A 20043-nucleotide genomic window follows, 5' to 3' on the forward strand; every position below is an offset into this window, starting at 1 on the left:
ATATTAGTTATGTCGAAACAATAAACAAATTCAAAACGGAATTAGTATGCTTGTCAACACTACAAATCCTTTAGGGATGAAGAACGAAACACTCAATCATAAAGCAGATCGATCAATGCAATACTTTAAAATAGAAGAAAATTTAGATTAATAATTCATATAAACATAAACTGAGCTCCTACTGCTTTGACAGAGAAATTAGTTACTCATGGAGGAATTGAAAAATAAAGCAAAAGAAAATAATAAGAAGAAGAGAGACACGTGAGGGATCTGAAGATCCTTTCCTGGGGTGTCCTCCCTTGTGAACAATCACTACAACAAATATGGGATTTAGCAACATCAAAATTTGCAACGCCTTAAAATTGTTCTCTTAGATAGTTTTAGACAATGGTTTTTTGTAGTGTTACGGTTGAATTCAATTTTTCATTATTTTATAGCAAAAAATTAAAATTGTTCTCTTTGACTATTTTAAAGAACGCTTTTATAACCGTTACCATGATTAGTTTTTAAGCAACGATTTTTTATTATTTTTTAAATAATTGTACAAAAAAACGCATAAAAACAGTTGCTAAAATGCTACACTTTAAAACCGTTCTGTTAGATAATTTTAGACAACAGTTTTTACAGTGTTATTGCTGAAATTCAATTTTTCATCACATTATACCAACAAAATAAAACCGTTCTTTTTGATTATTTTAAAAAATGATTTTATAACCATTACAACAATTGTTTATCAAATAATAATTTTTTAATATTATTTAAATAATTATTACAAATTAAAAGATACATATAAAAATAATTATAAATACTCATATAAATTTAAACAATTTTTTTATAAATACTAAATTTATAAAATAGTAAAAAATTATTGTTATAATTATATAACAAATATTATTTTTCAAAAATATAAAATAAAAATAAATTTATAATAAATATTATATATTTTTTTATAAATATATAATGTAACAATCCGTATTTTTGAAAAAAATAATCTAACTTTTCTTAATGCTAAGTTATTTTCAGTTAAAGAATTGTATTTTTTTTTTTCCAAAAAAAAATGTTATAGATTAAAAGCAAAGTTTGCTATATATGGAGAGTGATCAATAGTGTTTGACTGTTTGATATATCATGTATGTATGTAGACGCGAAAAAGAGCGAGTAGCAAAGTGTTGGCTACGTGCGCATCAACGTGTTCATTTGTGAACCAAACTCTTAGGCCCCATCGATTCCTTCATTCGCAATGGTTTTGGTTTTTGGATATATGATGAGATTCCGACATTAGAAAACACGCTTACATACACTTTTCAGTTTTCCCCTTCTTTTTCTTTTCTTCGGTTCATTCGTTGCTAATGCTCTTTCAGAAACACTAATAGACATGTCTCTTCCAAGAGCCACAACAGTAGGCAATAATAGTCCAAATAACAGCACTCTTCAACAGCAACTGATGAACAATGAAGGAAGAATAGCAACAGCACCAACTTCTTCTTCTTCTTGGAATAGGGTTACCAACAACAATAACATCAGAAACTCTGTTAATCCCATACCTCCACAAAAGAGAAGCAAACTTGGTAAGTTACGTTATATATCAATCATATTAGGTATATATCAAAATTAAATACTAAAATTAACTACTAGTATAAAATATATATTTAAATATAAAATATACATTAAAAAATAAAATTATACATAAATTTATATATAAATACATGATAGTTAATTTATTAGTGGTTAATTTCTGGTATATATATACTATTTTTTATTATATATAGTTATATTATACATGTATGTGTTTTGTTTATTATTATTATTATTATTATTATTATTATTATTATTATTATTATTATTATTAAAATTTGACTAATTTGGGTGAAAACATTGTGAATATACATATCTGCTATGTTGTTTTATTTGAAAATTTTGGTTTTGGTCACAGTTTTTCTGTTGAAACATTATGAGGGATTACTCCAATCAAAGATGTGACGAAGTAATCATAATGTAAACGCATCCGCCCTGAACTACCTAACAATGTATTACTTCCTAGCTTAGTTTCAATTATTTTTAAACCAACCTGTACATGACTATATATATATATATATAACAAAGAAAGGGTATTGTACTGCATTCGGTGAGAAACACACATTCATTGGAGTTGAACCCAGCCATAACTACTTATTGATAAACTCTTTTTTACACATCTCTATTAAGTTTAATTAGGATCTTGTATTCCAGTCGAATTAGTCTTCTTATTGGCCTTGGTTAAAAATAAAAGACATGTTAATTGAAATTAAGTATACCTTCTAACAATAATAATATAACACAATAGGGAAAAGAATATAACTTTTTGCTATGGCATGTTGATAAAGTATAATCACATAATTCTCTAGAATTCATATCTGAATACATTAGCTTCTTCATTGCTTATCCGCCAGAAGATAGCGACGAAGATCTGTTCACAGTTCCTGATGTGGAAACCATGCTGAGTGTGCATTCTACAGCGACAAATACAAATAGTGGTAACGTTGATCAAAGCAACGCAATAGACTCTCAGCTTCAAGCTGCCGTTGCTGGGAAACGCCGCCGTGGAAGAAACCCTGTAGACAAGGAATATAGACGCCTCAAGAGGTACACATCCCAAATCATACAATGTTATTACCTCATTTGAATATTTATTAAAAAGATATAAAATACGGATAGTTATTAGTTGCCTTCACGCGTTCGTATGTGGGACACATTTTGGATATAACACTCATAGATATTTGTTTCGGTCTAGTCCAACCAGAGACTCAGGTCCGACTATAGACCACCGACCCATCGGGTTACTCAACCCAGATCGAGAGGTGACCTGCGTGTCGCCTCACACCTTGCGGAGAAGACTTAGACAGCTAACAGAAGCTTCCAAGCATATGGACCCAAGTGAAAGGACCCACCCGGTTTCAGAGGTATGTCACCATTCTACCCTAATTGGCTGCCTTTTCGTATGAACGCTAACTTTAGCATCGAAGTGTCTTTGTAGGTGGCCTTACCCGCTAACCAACCGAAGATTCAGACGAATGTTTGTCTTTCTCGAAGTTTGCACCGCAAGCTAGACCCCCCATCACACCCAGTTGCTCCAATCTCGACTCCACCCGAACCGCCTTTCACCCGAGTAACTGAACATTAGCGCTGTTTGTGGAGAACTGGCGTCAACATGGAGCTTTTCCCTCGTAGAGAGGAGATACGTGAAGAAGGGGGAGCCTGCTTGAGAAGCAGGGTAAGCTCCGCAACATCTTCTCAAGTATTTTCGAGACGGCTGTCCCGTCAGGATGACCCCCTCTCGATCTCCCGAGAGACGCCAGTTTGGTGGCATAGGTGATGACAACTCGAAGATTATGCAAAAACTTCGGTATCGAGCGCAAAACTTGGAGAGGGATCTGGCCGCGAGTGACCGTTACTATCCCGAGCACAGCAAAGGCTCCCGCTCAAACCTGTCTTGTACCCGGTCACCGACTAAGGGACCAGAGGACCATAGGAGCCCAGGAGGGTCAACGAGCACAGACGAACCGATGGCTGGCCTCACACCTACACCCATGCCAGATCGGAAGGCCATGGGGAAACAAGAAGAGATAAAGGGAAGAAGCGGCGGGATCCCATTATTATAGGCGCAACCTCTTTTCATCCCTTGATTCTCAAGGTCCGGCTACCAAAAAATTTTGACAAGCCTACGGACATGAGATATGATAGAACAAAAGACCCCCAGGAACGTTTGACAGTCTTTGAGGCCATAATAAACCTGGAGGGTGGTGATGCTGTCAGGTGCCATGCTTTTCCATAAACCTTTCCCACAAGTCTATTACGGCCTTTGCAGATATCTCTCAGAGGTTCTTAGCGCAATTCACCACACGGATATCCAAGGCCATGCACCCAATCAACTAGTTAAGTGTGACGCAATGTGCTGTCGAGCCGACGAGGAAGTTCCTCGATCATTTCAAGATGAATTCCTAGAGAATTATGGCTCGACGAACTTGGTGGCGAGTCTATGCCTAACAAATGGCCTATTGAATGAGGACCTCAGGAAACATCTCACTACCAAGCCCGTTTGGACTGCGCAAGAAATCCAAAATGTGAAGGAGTATATCAACAATGAAGAAGTTAGTCAAGTTGTCGCCGCCAATAAGCGGCAGCCACCCAACCTGCCAGCTCGTCAAGCCGGTTACACAAAAAATCCAAAGCATGTGCCAAAGGAGAGAACGTTCGGGAAGCCACTCAAACTGTTTCCCCGAGTAAGCAAGTTTACTAACTATACTCCTCTCAGAACCTATTGTGGAAATCTATTAGCAAATTGCGGACAAAGATATACTGTCCAAATCTCGGCAGCTCAAGGATAGAACGGGTGGAAACAAAAGTGTGTATTGTGACTACCACAAGGTTTTTGGACACAAGACCCAAGAATGTTTCAATTTGAAGGATGCTTTGGAGCAGGCCATTCAAAAAGGTAAACTGACTGAGTTCTCACAATTTATATGAGAACCGAGAAGAAGAGAACGTGAACGGTCCGAGGAGGACCGCAGCCGAGCTGTGAAGCCAAGGCAGTGGGCTCCCGATAATGGGAAAAATGCTCCAATTGTGGTCATCAATGTTGTAGTCGGAAGGGATGCACCACCCAAGTCAAAATCAGCATCAAAAAAGGATGCAAAGGTTCTGGCAGTGACATCGGGAAGCCCTAACACTCAATCCAGAGTGCTCCCCAAAATTTCTTTCGGCTTGAAAGATCACTGGTGCAACAACCTCTCCTAAGACCGGCCAATGGTGATTACGACGAGAATCGGGATGGGACTCATCAAGCAAATCCTGGTGGACACCGGAGCGGACTCGAATATCATTCTTAGAAATGTGTTTGATGCCCTAGGGCTCAAAGAAGGAGATCTCCGATGGATTGGTCACACTTTCGATCTGTGTTGGATTCGGGGAGAATAGGAAACCAGCGATGGCAGAGTTCGTGGTCCTAAGGGACTCCACAACATACAATGTGATCTTAGAGAGGAGGACTATCAACGAGGTGTCAGCTGTTATTTGCACGAAACTTCTCACAATGAAGTTCGTAACGAATAGAGGAGTTGTAGCATCTATCAGAAGATACCTAAAAATGGCAGTCACGTGTGACAATGCCAGTCTCTCATTAAGGAAGAAGTCAAAGGAAGCAGTTGGGGTGTTCCTAGAAGAGTTGGATGCAAGGGTTGACGACAAGCTGAGGCTGGAGTCTCAGGGCGACCTGGAGAAGTTCTGGGTGGAAGACGCGGTGGATAAGTGTACCTTTGTAAACTGGAACCTCCCCCAAGAGTTAAAGAAACCTCGCATCGAGGCTATCAGAACAAATAGTGATTTATTCACCTGGACCCCCGCTGACATGCCAGGGGTGGACCTCGATTTCATGTCACATCGTTTGGCTATGAAATAAGACACCAAACCAGTAACACAACGATGAAGAAAGATATCACCAGAAAGGGCTAACAAAGTGGTTAGGCAAACGGCCAACTTGTTAGAAGCCAATTTCATAAGAGAGTTAAAGTACTTAACACGGCTCTCGAACGCGGTCCTTGTCAAGAAAGCCAATGGGAAAGGAGAATGTGCGTCGATTATTCGGATCTTAATAAGGCATGCCCAAAAGATTCATTTCCGTTTACTAACATCGATGCCCTAGTAGATGTGGTTGCAGGGTACCGGTTTCTGAACTTCATTGACGCGTACTCAAGGTACAATAAGATCCTGATACACCTCCCTAACGAGGAAAAAATGGCATTCATAACACCAACGGGGAACTACTGCTACAAGGTCATTCAGTTTGGACTAAAGAATGCGGGAGTCACATATCAAAGGTTAATGAGCAAAGTCTCAAGGAGCAAAGTCACATATTGGTAAAGACAGCCGAACCATGCAACCTGGTTGCTGACTTAGAAGTTGTCTTCGGGTTGCTTCGGAAGCACAATATGAGGTTTAACCCTCTTAAATGCGTGTTTGCAATGGAGGCAGGAAAGTTTTTGGACTTTATGATCACGGAAAGAGAGGTTGAAGCCAACCCAGACAAATGCGAAGCCATCATTCGGATGACAACCCAGGGTGTGTCAAGGACGTACAAAGCCATCATTCGGATGACAACCCAGGGTTTGTCTCATTTCCTCGGGGTCTCAGCAGTAAAGGCCCTCCCTTTTTTCAATTTAATAAAAAAGGGAATAGCCTTTAAATGGACCCCGGCTTGCGAGGAAGCCTTCAACCACTTCAGAGGATCCTATTGGAACCACCAATACTCGAGAAGTCGAAAGAAGGAGAGACTCTATTCCTTTATTTAACCGTGACAGAGGAGACCATAGTGGCCATTTTGATTCGGAAAGAAGACGAACTCCAACAACCAGTATACTTCATTAGCAATGTGCTCCAAGGGGCGGAGCTGATGTACACTAAGTTGGAAAAATTAGTCTATGCTTTATTAATCTCTTCCCGGAGGTTAAGACAATATTTTCAAGGGCACCCGATCACACTGAGGACTGACCAAGCCATTTGACAGATCTTGAAAAAATTTGACCTAGCGGGTCGTGTGATGACTTGGACAATAGAGTTATCTCAGTATGACATCCAATACAAGCCTCGACATGCAATCAATGTTCAAGTAATGAAGATTTCTTGGTAGAGGTGATTGGGGATTCCTCTAGAAACCCGGGCATATGGTGGAAGCTCCATATTGATGGAGCCTCCAACCAAGCGTTCGGGGGGAGCCGGGATCATTCTAGAAAGCTTGGAAAGTATGACCTATGAGCAATCAATCAAATTCGAGTTTTCAGTCTCAAACAACCAGCCTAACCAGGGACTCGGGGCTTGGACGATCGTCTCTCTCTCTCGCGCCCCGGTCCAGATTTCCCCTCACACTCAGTTCGTTGCTCCAACCTCGACTCCATCCGAACTGCCATTCACCTGAGCAACTGAACAATATTTATCTGATACACAAGTTTTTTTTGTATCTAATTGTATTTTAATTAAAAATATTTTTTTTTCAAACACACTTGAACACACCTAAATATTGTCACGTATTAGCGTGTCTAGTTTTATTCTTAACATCATGTATTCTTGAAATAAATTTAGAAATAATATACATTATTTATTAACAAATATTTTTAATAATTTATATGGTTAAAGAATATTAAAAAAGTTAAAATTAATTTATATTTTAATATTAATAAATTATTAAAATAATATTATAATTTATTTAAAAATTACTTTATATATATATATTTATTTATTTATTGTGCTTTCATATCTTATAAAAATTTAAAATTTGTGTGTTTGTATGTTTCTATGTTCATGTGAGTGTCCATGTACCATAGTTAGAAGTGAGGGTGTTAGTGGTATGGGTTTTTGAAAGGAAAATCAATTTGATCAATGTGTTTAATTTATTGCAATTTAGATTAGATGGATTTGATTTATTTTCAAAACCAATCCAATCCTATTCATAGTATTCTGGTTTGGATTGGACTAATTTATTCGAATTTTTTTAATATTAACATTTTAAGGTTTTTATTAAAAAATAAAAATAATTTTAGGTCGGTAAAATAAATAAATAAATAAATTTAATATTATATTTATAAAATACTCAATAAATAATAATAATACATGAATAAAATAAAAATATATAATAAATTAAATCTATTATATATAAAATAAAATAATATTATATCATCTTTTGTTATTTAGATAGGATTAATTTAATTTTGAGAAGTGGATTTAAAATTCGATTTAATCTATGCGGTTTGTTAGTAATGAAATGCAATTTGATTCAAATGAGTATAATTTTAATCAAATTTTAGTTTGAATTCGATTAGATGTACGATTTTGTTTGAATCGATTTGAATTTGAACACTCTTTTTAAAAAAAAAGTCCTTTATTATAATGGATTTTTTTAAGGTGAGTTTGCAAAAAAAAAAAATATTATTTTTAGAAACTATTTTATTTAGTTATTTGTAAAAAAAAAAAATCGAAAGTTGCTTTTTTTTAATATTTATTAATATATAACATTTAATGCAAGTCTATGGAATACGATATTTTCATTAAGAAAAAAAAAAAGAAACTGATTTGTTTGTATCTAAAATAATATTTTGGTACATAAATTGACTTGCTCAAGGCCAATCCTTATATTAAAATCATTAATTACTTGATAATTCTTTTGTGCATATTTACATGGACTAAGAATAAAAATTTTTGTACCTCTAGCGTAAATTTGCACAAATCATGTGAAATAACTTAGGAATTTTTATTTAATATTACAATAAACTTTCCAAGTTAAGTTACGAGTAAATATTTTAAATTACAAGTACGACCATGTTGTTTGACATGATTTTTAGTATTTTTTAGTTTACAATTATGTTAGATATATACTAAAATTAATTTTTAAAATTATAGAATATATATTAAAATATAAAATATATATTAAAAATAAATTAAAATATATAAATATATTTATATATAAATATATTTATATATAAATATATGATAATTGATTTTGATGTACCCTTAATAATCTCGTCGACCTGAGTTACATGGCCTCAAACGGCCTCCCTGGTGTGAAGGGGCAAACTCACACACACACACCATGGTATAGAAAAGTCATTCGAGCAAATTATTGTAAATTAAAGTTAATCATTTAATTGATAATACTACTTAAAACGGTTCTAAATATCGGGCCAAAGCTTTAATATTCTTGCGCACGACTCCTGTACAAATTTGAACCAAACATTGATCCAAACATTCTATATAAACTTGCATGAGAGATATTATGCTGATAGAATTATCAAATGAGCTGTAGAATTTTCTGTTTTATGTTAGATTTGTTATATTTGGCCGAAGTCCGAAGAGGTAGTTAGGAAAAGTGGGCCCATATAACGCTTTTTTTGTGGTGGAATATGAATCTAGAATCGAAATGTAGAGAGCATACATGACAAAATGACAACAACAACAAAATATGAGGTTCAAATTAAGGGTAAATTTATTTGCACATTTTCATGCAAATATATAAATATATAATTTTCTTATTAGTTAGTTAGATCATTCTTTAGAGTAGCAATGCATATAAACAAATTAATCAACGTAACATTATTTAATGTACCAACTTCAATAATTCTCAGTTAAAATTGTTATTATTAGATGTACGTGAAATATTGTGTCAAATATTTGTCCGAATAATGCAACCATCTTCCATCATATATATCCCACTAATCCACTATGGCACTATCATAGTTGAAGACACTATTGAAGGCACTTTGTATAGATTGCATATAAACCCATGTGCAATTATCGAAAATATTTATGGCTCCAATATTTATTTCATGACTTTTTGGCATTATAAACAGATTATTGAGGAACAGGGTTTCTGCCCAACAAGCACGCGAAAGAAAAAAGGTTTATGTGAATGACTTGGAATCAAGAGCTAAAGACTTGGAAGATAAGAATTCCAACATGGAAGAGCGTATCTCCACCTTAATCAATGAGAACACCATGCTCCGCAAGGTAACTGATTAATACCTATCAGCCTATCACTTTTTCCTTCCGTCAATATCATTCTTTTATGATTAATTAAGGAGTTGGTCTAAAAATCAGTTTTGGTCTTACTTTAATAATTTATTTCCACCTGTAAAAATTAGTTCGCAATTCACTAAACATACGTAGTTTCTTAAGTGTAAAATAACTGTCGATTTTTATAACAAATTTAGATCAAAAAGAATTTTTGCGAAAAGCCAAAAACTGAAATTTCAAATTTTTATAATGTATTTATTGAAAAAATTAAATATAATTATATTTCTAGTATATAAATGACGTTAATAAATGTCTTTATTAGCACTTCTTAACGCGATAAATTTAGAAAAGTACTAAAAAATTTATTTGTTTCAAAATGAGACTGGTTGGAGTAATTCACCAATATAAGATGTGTGCATTGTCTCTTGATAGCTGGAACTGTTTATTAGTGTAGTATTATACACTTTTTTCTTTTTCAACTCATTTACCTTTCACCGCCAACCAACCACCCCCTTTTGTAATCATACACATCAAACTCACCCAAACCAAAAAATTTGAAAACTTTTAGTAATCCTTTTAAAAGAGCTATAATTTTTTTTCATAAAAAAAAACATACAAGAGGCTTACAATGAAGTGCCATCTAAATAGGAACCACCATCCAGAAGTGAAAAACAAAGAAGAAATAAAGAAAAATAAAAAAATGAAAAAAAGAGAAATCATTTGACATTGCAGATGCAACACTGACTTTCTTTTCTTCTTTTCTAATTTTTGTGAATTTTATGTTTCTGTTCCTTAAATACAACAAGAAGGTTTTCTTTGGTTTGTTAGTTTCATCTTCTGAATTCTTTGATTTCCTGAAAAAATAAATTGGCATGGTACATGGGTATCTGAATTATGTGAATTTCGTTTAGATTAATTTCTATTTTTTTAACTCTTCTTTCACTATTTGCAAGTTCTGTTTTTTCTTTTTTTCGTTTAATTTTATTAATCCTTTTGGTATATTGCAAGATGCTAAAACTTGCTTCGTCTCAGAATCTCGTAATGTGCGAGAAGTCTGCGTTAGGTCGTTAAGTGTGAGAAGCTATGTTAACCAAGGTTTTGAAAATCGAATCGGTCATTGAACAGCTCTGGTTACTGATTTACTAGTTCATAGGTTTAACCGGTTCGATTGTAGTTGAACCGAAAAAATCGTTTTATAATAAAATAATAAATAAAATATAAATAAACACATGAAAATATAATTATAGTCTAATGTAAGCTTTAAAATATCATTCAAAGAAAATGCTTTTCTGAATCTCTTTCAATAAACCTTTACCCACTCAAAAGAATCTTAAGTTGTTATATGAGTGCTGAGATAGCTGAATCTAGGAAATTGGCTGCACCTTAGATGGCAGTTTTGCAGGTTTTTTCACTTCAGAAACCAGGGACAGCTGCAAATCAGGTTCAAATATTAGCTAAATATATATCAAAGAAAGTATGGATCATATTAACATTGGAGAAATGAAATACAATTTGTAAGTACCTTGCTAAGTAAATCTGTAGGTGGTTCATAATTAAGTCTCTTGTCATTTGGTTCCTATAAAGACAAAAGAAAGAAAGAGGGGATAGGAATTCAAATAAGAAACATACACAGAATGATTCATTCACATCTCAAATACAAGCATAAGATTAGTACATTACCAGTGGATATACTTTGATATTTCGGAAGACACCTCTTTCACCTTTGTTCGATCGTTGCTAATAAAAGCACCATACCCAGTTATAATCAATCACTTTACTTTACTTTACTAACAAATAAAACATGAAAAATTGGACCTATTCAAAAATCAGTTTTACAAACCGCATCCTTAGGCTCTCCTCAGAGTTTGTTAGTCATTCCATGTTTCTCCTGCCTTGAGCCATTGCTAAAGTTTGTCCTAGAAGAGTAATATAACCAGATAACAGATTATAATTGCTCACTTAAATGCAAAGATAATGAACAAGTCTAGAATATGAAATTGACGAAGAAGAGGAATCAGATTTCAATTTGAATTTCAACCACAACAACAATAAGAAGAATCAAACAGAAATTGCTGATCAAACACGAATTCAAAATTCAAATCCAGAAATTCAATAAAAAATAACTCTAAATCCAGAAAATCAAGTACGCTTAGAGACAATTACAAAGAAAGTAGAATTATAAATCAAGTACGCTTATGAATCAAGTACGCTTAAACAAAGTTCACAGTTCAGTTCACACTTCACAGAGCTTCACAGCCTTCACACTTCACAGTTCAGTATCACTATATCAGATTATCAGTATATCAAACTTCAAAGACTTCAGTTCACAGAGCTTCATAGATTCAAACAATTATTAAGTCATACTCATTAGGGAGACAGAAACATGCAACAGTTATTCAATCAAACAATCATTGTAATGAGGGACAGAGACAAGGAGCAGAGTGACCAAGACGCCTTCAGTTCACAGTTCAAAAAATTACCTGGAAGCTCGAAGATGCCTTCAACAGAGCATGAAAGAGGGAGACAGACTGACAGAGACTTCAACTATTATTATTACAAAGAACAAAAATTATACCTAGGGTTAGAAGCTGGAAGCCTGAAAAAATACAGAGCTGGCAGTGGTTCTGATTTTCGAGCCCACTGCGTGACGAAAAGTGGTTGCGTGAAGCCGTGAACAGAGTGACTGACGTTAGCTTCACGGACTGTGCAGCGGCAGCGGTAGCTGACAGAAGTTGCGCCAGAAGCTCCAACTACTGCATTGCTGCACTGCTGCTTCACGTTCTGCACTTCTGCTTCTGCGTGCTGGAGAGGAGAGGCTGAGGGGGTGCTTGCAAATGTTAGGAATTAGGGTTCATAAGTCACAACCAAGCTTCAACGCACCGTTTTTGAATTTTTATTTTTGTCCCATTTCAAAAACTGGCCGGTTCACGGGTCGGTTCGACCAAATCACATTTTTATTTTTACCCTTTCAACGGTCTAATGTCGGTTTTTGAATTTGGCGATTTTTGCTCCTAATTGAGCTCTTTTTTTCTGAAATGAGAGTGATGCCTTTATATAGGCTTTTTACAAAATGAAAATAAAATTGAAATGAAAAATAAATTAAATGAAAATCCTAATTCTAGCTTGTTCTTGTGCCTTTGAGTGATGATGTGGGATTTGCTTGCTTTGGATTTGAGGAGAAATGGGTTTGGTTGGCCTTGATTCAATTTGGTAAGGAATTGAATTAAATTGAATTTTGGTTGATTTTGGCCCATATGTTGCTCCCAGGAGGCTGCCTTGCTCTTGTGGAGGGCAGAGCAGGGAAGTTGTGTGAGGAAGCATGTTGCGTGCCAAGTGTGGGAGAGGCATTCAGGATGCTGCCCTGCCCTTGCGAAGGGTAGGGCAATGTTGTCATGGTGCGACCTTGCCTCCCTGCCCGTGCGTCAATGTGCGCAACAAGTCCCTGGCCATGTCATGCGCTCATGCTTGTGTGTGCCAAGGAGAGTTCCCAAGTTTAAACCTTTGTGAAAGCATTTGGGGGAGCAATTTTTCTTGATTTTTCATGAAGAGAGCATGACATTGCCCTGCTCTCCAAGAGGGCAGAGCAGAATAATGAGCGCTACTTTGCTTTGGAGTGAGGCTCCAGCTTCGAACCTTGGTGAAAGCACTTTGGTTTATTTTCGCTTATTTTTTGCCCTTAAGGATGCCTTTCACTCATGCCTCAATTGTACGCCAAATATGGATTGCCATATATCGTTGGAAAGCTCTGAATGTCAGCTTTCCAACGCAACTGGAAGCACATCAATTGGACGTCTGTAGCTCAAGTTATAGCCCTTTGAAGTAGGCATGGTCATGTTGTGAGCAAGGTAATGTGCGTGCTGGTTGTTTCCTCCTTTAATTTGGTCATGGGCCACACTTTTAAAACCGTGGCCTAAGGCTCCAAAGTGTGCCCCAACTTCAAAGTGTTCCCCAAAGCTCTTTTTTTTATCCTTTTTAGCTTATTTTGTGCTTCTTTGCTTCTTTTTCTTCTTATTTCCTACAAGATTTATAAAATTAAAAGATCAAGAAAATATATCATTTAAGCACAAAAGCATTCAATATTTAAGCACAAATCATCAATTTCTTGTATGAAAAAGCATAGAAAAATAGGTATATGATGACATGTCATCAGGTACGAGTTGAGAGATGGATCGGGAACTTGCGGGTCGAGGCGGATTGGAGGATTGTTTGACTGGAGCAAGGAGGGGTGGTACCTGCAAAGACACTTCGACGCTCAAGTCAGAATGGATCTAAGAGATAGAAGGTGTGAGGAAGTGATCAATACCTAGAGGGATATGGGCCCTCTATTTATAGGTGATGATAGCTATCTTATCTTATGCACTTTGGCTAAGATAGGGGAGACGTTTGAATTCGAAAGTTAGTTAGGAGTTCTAGCGGGCCGGTTTCGGGCCTTTTAGAAGGGTAAAGCAGGTCAGACCCGGGTAATCGGGTTCGGGGATCACTCCGGGTGTAGGATCCGTGGGTTGGATCCGTAACAGTTGCCCCCGCAGTGGGAGAGCGAGCGAGGTCAGTCAGCCGCTGGGAGATGCGGTTTTGATCGTTTGTGGCCTTTTCTCGGGTCGTCGTTAGGCGCTGTTGAGGAGAGGCCGGTGAGCCGGCTTTGGTTTCTGTGGCTAGGCCAAAGTTTCACTTAGCCATTTTGGTGTTGATGTGACTCTTCCGTGTTCTTGCGCCTGTTGCGTGTTTCGAGGCGTACTTTATTATTTCTTCCGAGGGCATTTATTATGAGGGAGCATTTTTTGGGTGGCCTTGCTTTATTGCCCCTATGCCCTCTCTTATTTTTCAGGGTCTTTTGTGTCTTTTTGTCTTTTTTGAAACCGTTTTGGTTTTCCTTTTTATTTCCCTCGGTTGTTTCATTTCTCTTTTTTCTGAGAATCTCTTTCTCTCCCTTGTGTTCTGGTGTTTCCTCTTGGTTGGATTTCTACTTCGCTTTCCTACTGCAGTATTTTTTCTTGTTTTCTGCATTGTCAGGTTGGTATCCTCCTGTTTCATCTTTTTCCATTTGATGGTATCTTGTTGTTCAGTTTTTTGCCATGCATTGTTACTGCTGTCTGTGTTGTTGTACTCTGTTTTTGGGTGATGGTGGTATTTTACATTTTGGAGGGGTTGAGCACCGCCGTGTTTGATAGTGGGTAGTGGGTTTTTGGTTGCCTTTTTCTACTTCTACGTAGGGTTAGTAGGCTGATCGTGGTGCTCCTCCCTATTTTAGGTATGCATCGGCAGAGGAGTGAGGGTGTGGGTACTCCGATAGCCCCTTCTAGGGGCATCCCTGCTCGCTATGCTTGGGTGACTAGCGATGTGTGGGGTGTTCCGTCACGGATGACGGAGGCCGATCTCCAAAGGCTCCGTGATCAAGGGGTGGTGTGTGGTGGCGGTGATATGAAGCGGCAATATGAGCTTGTCCTCCCTGATGAGGACGAGCGGGTTTGTTATCTGAACCTTAATTCGCCATCTGTGCTAGACTGGATGTGGATTTACGAATCGATGTTTACTCAACTTCGTGTGCGCCTCCCCTTTTCGCCGTTTGTTCAGGAGTTGCTGAGTCGGTGTTCCGTGGCACCTTCGCAGCTTCATCCGAACTATTGGGTGGCTGTTCGGTCCTTTGAGCTTGTGTGTCAATATCTCGATCTTCCGGTTTCTGTGCCTGTTTTCCTTTTTCTTTTCTTATGTACTCTTCCGACTAAGGAAGGGAAGCATAAGAAAGGATATATGTCATTCCGGGCTCAGCCTCATCGTCGTATATTTGGTTTGTTTGAGGATTCTTTCCACGGTTTTAAGAGAGGATACTTTAAAGTGCGCCCGTTCAGGGGCATCGTCCTTTTTGGTTAACGTTAGAAGGCGAGCGTCGGTTTCCGACTTACTGGAATTTTGGTGTCGGGCCGTCGGTTTTGACCAAAGTCACGTATGATGGTTTGTCTCCGGAGGATAAGGACATCGCTAGTGTTCTTTGGCATTTGTTTGGGGATCGTCCGTTGAATCCTCGGGACGTCATGGGGGATCCTGTGGCTTGTCGGACATATATTGGTGTGTTTTTATCATTTTGTTTTTCCTTGTGTCTGCTTTCCGGTTTTGTAAGTTGTATTTTTTCCTTTGGTTTCTTTCAGTTGAGATGGCTGGTGGTTTGACTTCTCTGGCGAGGTTGAAGGCTGTGATGGACCGGGAGGAGGGGACGTTGGCCTCTCTTGCTACCCCTGCCTCGAATCCTGCTGCGGGTTCTCAAGCTGCTTCTCAGGAAGTGATCTCGGGTGGGGTTAGGGTTGGTACCCAGGCTTCTCTTGGTCTCGTGAATTCGCTTGAGGAGGAGGTCGTTGTGCTTTCGGCTGCTGAGGCTTCTCGAAAGAGAAAGAGGCCTGAGGAGCCCAGTAGCGAGAACTTGGAGGAGGAGGGTGTTGTTCCTACTGTAATGGATCGGCGTTTCGATGCTTCGGGTTTTATAGATCAGCACTTGATGCCTGGCACTGAACCATTTTTTGATTATTGTGATGTTTCTTTTCAAGCTAAGTCGGTTTATCGCACCCTTCTTCGATCTGCTGTGATTGTTTGGAAGGCTGAGCCCGTGATGGCTCAGGTCGGTTTGTTGGATAAGAAGCTTCGTCTTTTCCAGGCCGATGTGGTAAAGTTGAAGGAGCAGCTTGAGGTTGTTAAGGTGGCGAGGGAAAAGGCGGTGAAGTCTTTCGAGGAAGCCGGGGCGGAGATCCTCCGTCTTTCTGAGGTTAAGACTTCGCTTCTTTCTCAGCTTGGTGTGGAGCGGCAGCGAGCTTCCGATGCGAGTTCTCAGGTCGCCGTGCTTCATGGCGAGGTGGAGGTTTTGAAGGTCAAGGTTGCTGCTCTGAAGAAGGAGAAGGTGGTGTTGTTGGCTGACGTGAAGGGTGCGATTATGGCTATCGAGGAAACGATCAGGGCTCAGGCTTTGGTGTTGGCCCCGGGTGTGGACGTGTCCGTGATGGGGGCTTTCAAGACCGTCCGAGATGGCCGAATCGTTGACCTTGAGTAGTTATATTATAACTTATTGTTTTAGTTTGTTTAGACTTGGTTTTATTTTGGATATTTGGTTGGCCGTGGGCCGTGTATTCGGTATGTTTTGAACTTTGGTTTGTGCCGTTGTGGCCGCTTATATTTTACTTTTCTTTGATGACTTGTGTGGCCGTTCGGGCTTTTCGATTTTATTCTGAGCCATTATATGTTTAAGCCGTTGTGACTTTAGGACCTTTGGTAGGCCGTTAGTGTTTTGGGGATATCCATTTGTTAGGCCCCGAGAGTGATCAGTTCTCGGTGTTGCAGCCGTGTCTCTATTCCGTTTTGGAAAAGAAAAAAAAAGGGGAAAAAACCCAATGGAATTTTATTGGGCCTCGTTAAAACCTTCCGTTTCAAGCGGGAAAGAGTACCTGTGATTAATACTTTAAAAGAAAAAAAAAGGAAAAACAAATGTAGTATGGTAGAGAAGGGAAATGAGTAAAATCTAAAAAACATTAGAAGACAAGGGATGACCTCGGGAGGTCGGTCTAAGTGTAGTAGCGTCGTAAGTTGGCGGCGTTCCATATTCTCGGAATTTCGTCGTCGTTGAGTCGTTCGAGTTTGTATGCTCCCTTTCTGATTGTGGCTTTGATTCTGTATGGTCCTTCCCAATTGGGGGTGAGTTTTCCTTCTCCTGGGGTCAGGGTTTCGATGTCGTTTCGCCGTAAGACGAGGTCGTCGGGTGCAAATTCTCTTCGGATGACGCCGTGGTTGTATCTTAGGCTGATTCTTTGTTTTAGGTCTAGTTCTCTGACGTGGGCTATGCTTCTTTCTTCGTCGATGAGGTCTCGTTCTGCTTCCTCATCGTTACCTCCGACCGTTCTTCTTGGGCTTGGGCCTCGTATTTCCACCGGGATGACGGCTTCTGCGCCGTATGTTAATCGGAAAGGGGTTTTGCCCGTGGTTGTTTCGGGGGTTGTTCTATATGACCATAAGACTGATCCGAGTTCGTCGGCCCATAGTCTCTTGTCCTCGTCGAGCCGCTTCTTGAGCTCTTTGACGATTATTTTATTTGGGAATTCTACCTGCCCGTTTGTTTGCGGGTATTCTACTGAGCTGAAATGGTGGGATATACGTAGTCCTTCTAGGAATTCTCTGAATTTTTTGTCGGCAAATTGGGTTCCATTGTCCGAGATAACGATCTCGGGGATCCCGAATTGGGTGATGATCTATCGCTAGAGGAATTTTCGGCATTGGGTTGCCGTGATGGAGGCCAGGGGTTCGGCCTCGATCCACTTAGTCTAATAATCTATGGCGACGATGAGATATCGGAGTTGACCGGGTGCTGTAGGAAAAGGTCTGACAAGGTCGATTCCCCAGGTGCCGAATGGACGCTCTGCCGATATGATGCTGAGCTGGTGCGGGGCGGCCTGGTAGATGTTGGCGTGCGTTTGGCATTTATCGCAGTTTTTTACTAATTGCATGGAGTCCCGGATAACCGTGGGCCAGAAATAGCCGGCTTAGATGGCTTTCTGGGTGAGGGTTTTACCTCCGATGTGGTGGCTGCAACAACCTTCAAGGATTTCATGGAGTATGTACTCCGTGTCCCCGGGTTCGACGCATTTGAGAAGGGGTTGCGAGAGTCTGCGTTTGTATAGTTGTCCTGCGATGACCGTGTAATTGGCAGCTTCCCTTTTTGTCCGTTTTTCTTCCTTGGGGTCTTTTGGCAGTGTTCTGTTGAGGAGGTATTGTAGGATAGGGTAGGTCCATGACTCTTGGCTAGAGTTTTTCAGGTAAGTATTAGTCGTGGTTGATATTGATGGCGACTTAACGACTTCCTGTATTAGCGATTTATTGCCGTGTCCTGGTTTGGTGCTGGCTAGTTTAGAGAGGAGGTCTGCCCTGGCATTTCGTTCTCTAGGAACATGCTGTATGGTTACGCGATTAAATTCTTCTTTTAGCTCGTTTACCTTGGCGAGGTATTGTTGGAGTAGGGGATCCCGTGTTTGGTAATCTCCGTTGATCTGGGAGCTGACTACCTGGGAGTCAATATTTACTTCCAGGACTTTTGCTCCGACTTCTTTGGCTAAGGCTAGGCCTGCTAGGAGGGCCTCGTATTCTGCTTGATTACTTGAAACTGGGAACTCGTATCATACTGACTGTTCGATTATGAGTTCGTTTTGACTTTCAAGTATGACTCCTACGCCTCCGGAGGTGAGGTTTGAGGAGCCGTCGACGTGTAGTTTCCATGATTCGGGGGTGGGGTTTCCCGGCGTCATTTCGGCGATGAAATCGGTCATGGCTTGTGCTTTGATTGCATTTCGGGGTTCGAACTTGATTTGGAACTGGGATAGCTCGACAGACCATGCTAGCATTCTTCCCGCTAGGTCGGGTTTTTGTAATACCTGTTTGACTGCTTGGTCGGTTCGAACTGTCACGGGATGGGCTTGAAAATATTGTCGCAAGCACCGGGAGGCCGTGAGGAGTGCGAAAGCGAGTTTTTATAGACGTGAGTAGCGGGTCTCTGCGTCTTATAGGACCTTGCTTATGATATATATGGGTTTTTGTTCTTTCTGCTTGTTTTCGCGGATGAGTGCTGCTGTGAGTGCCTCTTCCGTTATGGAGAGGTATAAGTAGAGGGTCTCCCCTGTTTGGGGTTTGGCGAGAACTGGTGGTTCTGCTAGGACTTTTTTCAAGTGTTGGAAGGCTTCTTCGCATTCTGTTTCTCATTTGAAAGGGGCTCCTTTCTTCATCAGTTTGAAGAAGGGGATTGCTTTTTGTGCCGATGCTCCGAGGAAGCGGGATAGTGCTGTGAGCCGGCCGGTGAGCTTTTGGATGTCGTTGAGGTTTTTTGGGCTTGTCATGTCGAGGATGGCGCGACATTTCTCTGGGTTAGCTTCGACTCCGCGTTGCGTGATCATGAAGCTGAGGAACTTTCCTGCCTCCATTCCAAAGGTGCATTTCGTCGGGTTGAGTCGCATTCGATGCTTTCATAGGGTGTTCATTATGAGCCTGAGGTCACTGATGAGTTGTTTGCCGGATTCGGTTTGGCGAGCATGTCTTCTATGTAGACTTCTAATTTGGTTCCGGACAGATTTTGGAATATCTTATTGACGAGCCTTTGGTAGGTTGCTCCGACGTTCTTTAGGCCGAAAGGCATGACTGTGTAGCAGTATGTCCCGTCGGGGGGTGATAAACGCTGTTTTTTCCCCGTCGATGTTGGGTAGGGGGAAGGAGTCTTTTGGACAAGCTTTGTTAAGGTCCATATAGTCGACGCACATTCGCCATTTCCCGTTGGACTTCTTTACTAGTACAACATTTGCCAACCACGTCGTGTATGGTAGTTCCCTGATGAAATTTGCCTTGAGTAGGGCCTTTACTTGTCTCATGACCTTGGCTGCCCGGTCCTGGAACATTTTTCGTCTTCTTTGTGCCATGGGTTTGGCTTTGGGATCTACGGCTAGCCGGTGGGACATTAGGTCGGGGTCTATTCTGGGCATTTCGGCTGGTGTGAAA

At 39.6% G+C, this 20043-nt stretch overlaps 1 protein-coding gene across 4 annotated transcripts in view; it reads left to right on the top strand.

The window, feature by feature from the left end:
- The first annotated feature begins 1271 nt into the window (after nt 1-1271).
- LOC130976623 (transcription factor HY5-like) overlaps nt 1272-20043 on the top strand; it is a 31183-nt gene continuing 12411 nt past the window's right edge. For 2 of the 4 annotated variants that reach the window (XM_057901532.1, XM_057901534.1), the window contains exons 1-3: nt 1272-1568; nt 2430-2622; nt 9372-9528. In XM_057901532.1, the coding sequence (XP_057757515.1) occupies nt 1376-1568; nt 2430-2622; nt 9372-9528 (543 nt within the window). In that variant the 5' untranslated portion in view covers nt 1272-1375. Of the gene's footprint in view, nt 1569-2429; nt 2623-2770; nt 2940-9371; nt 9529-20043 lie in introns of all 4 variants that reach the window. The other 2 variants (XR_009084721.1, XM_057901533.1) reach the window with 2 other exon arrangements.

Source organism: Arachis stenosperma, chromosome 4, assembly GCF_014773155.1.
Source record: "Arachis stenosperma cultivar V10309 chromosome 4, arast.V10309.gnm1.PFL2, whole genome shotgun sequence".
Taxonomy (NCBI): domain Eukaryota; kingdom Viridiplantae; phylum Streptophyta; class Magnoliopsida; order Fabales; family Fabaceae; genus Arachis; species Arachis stenosperma.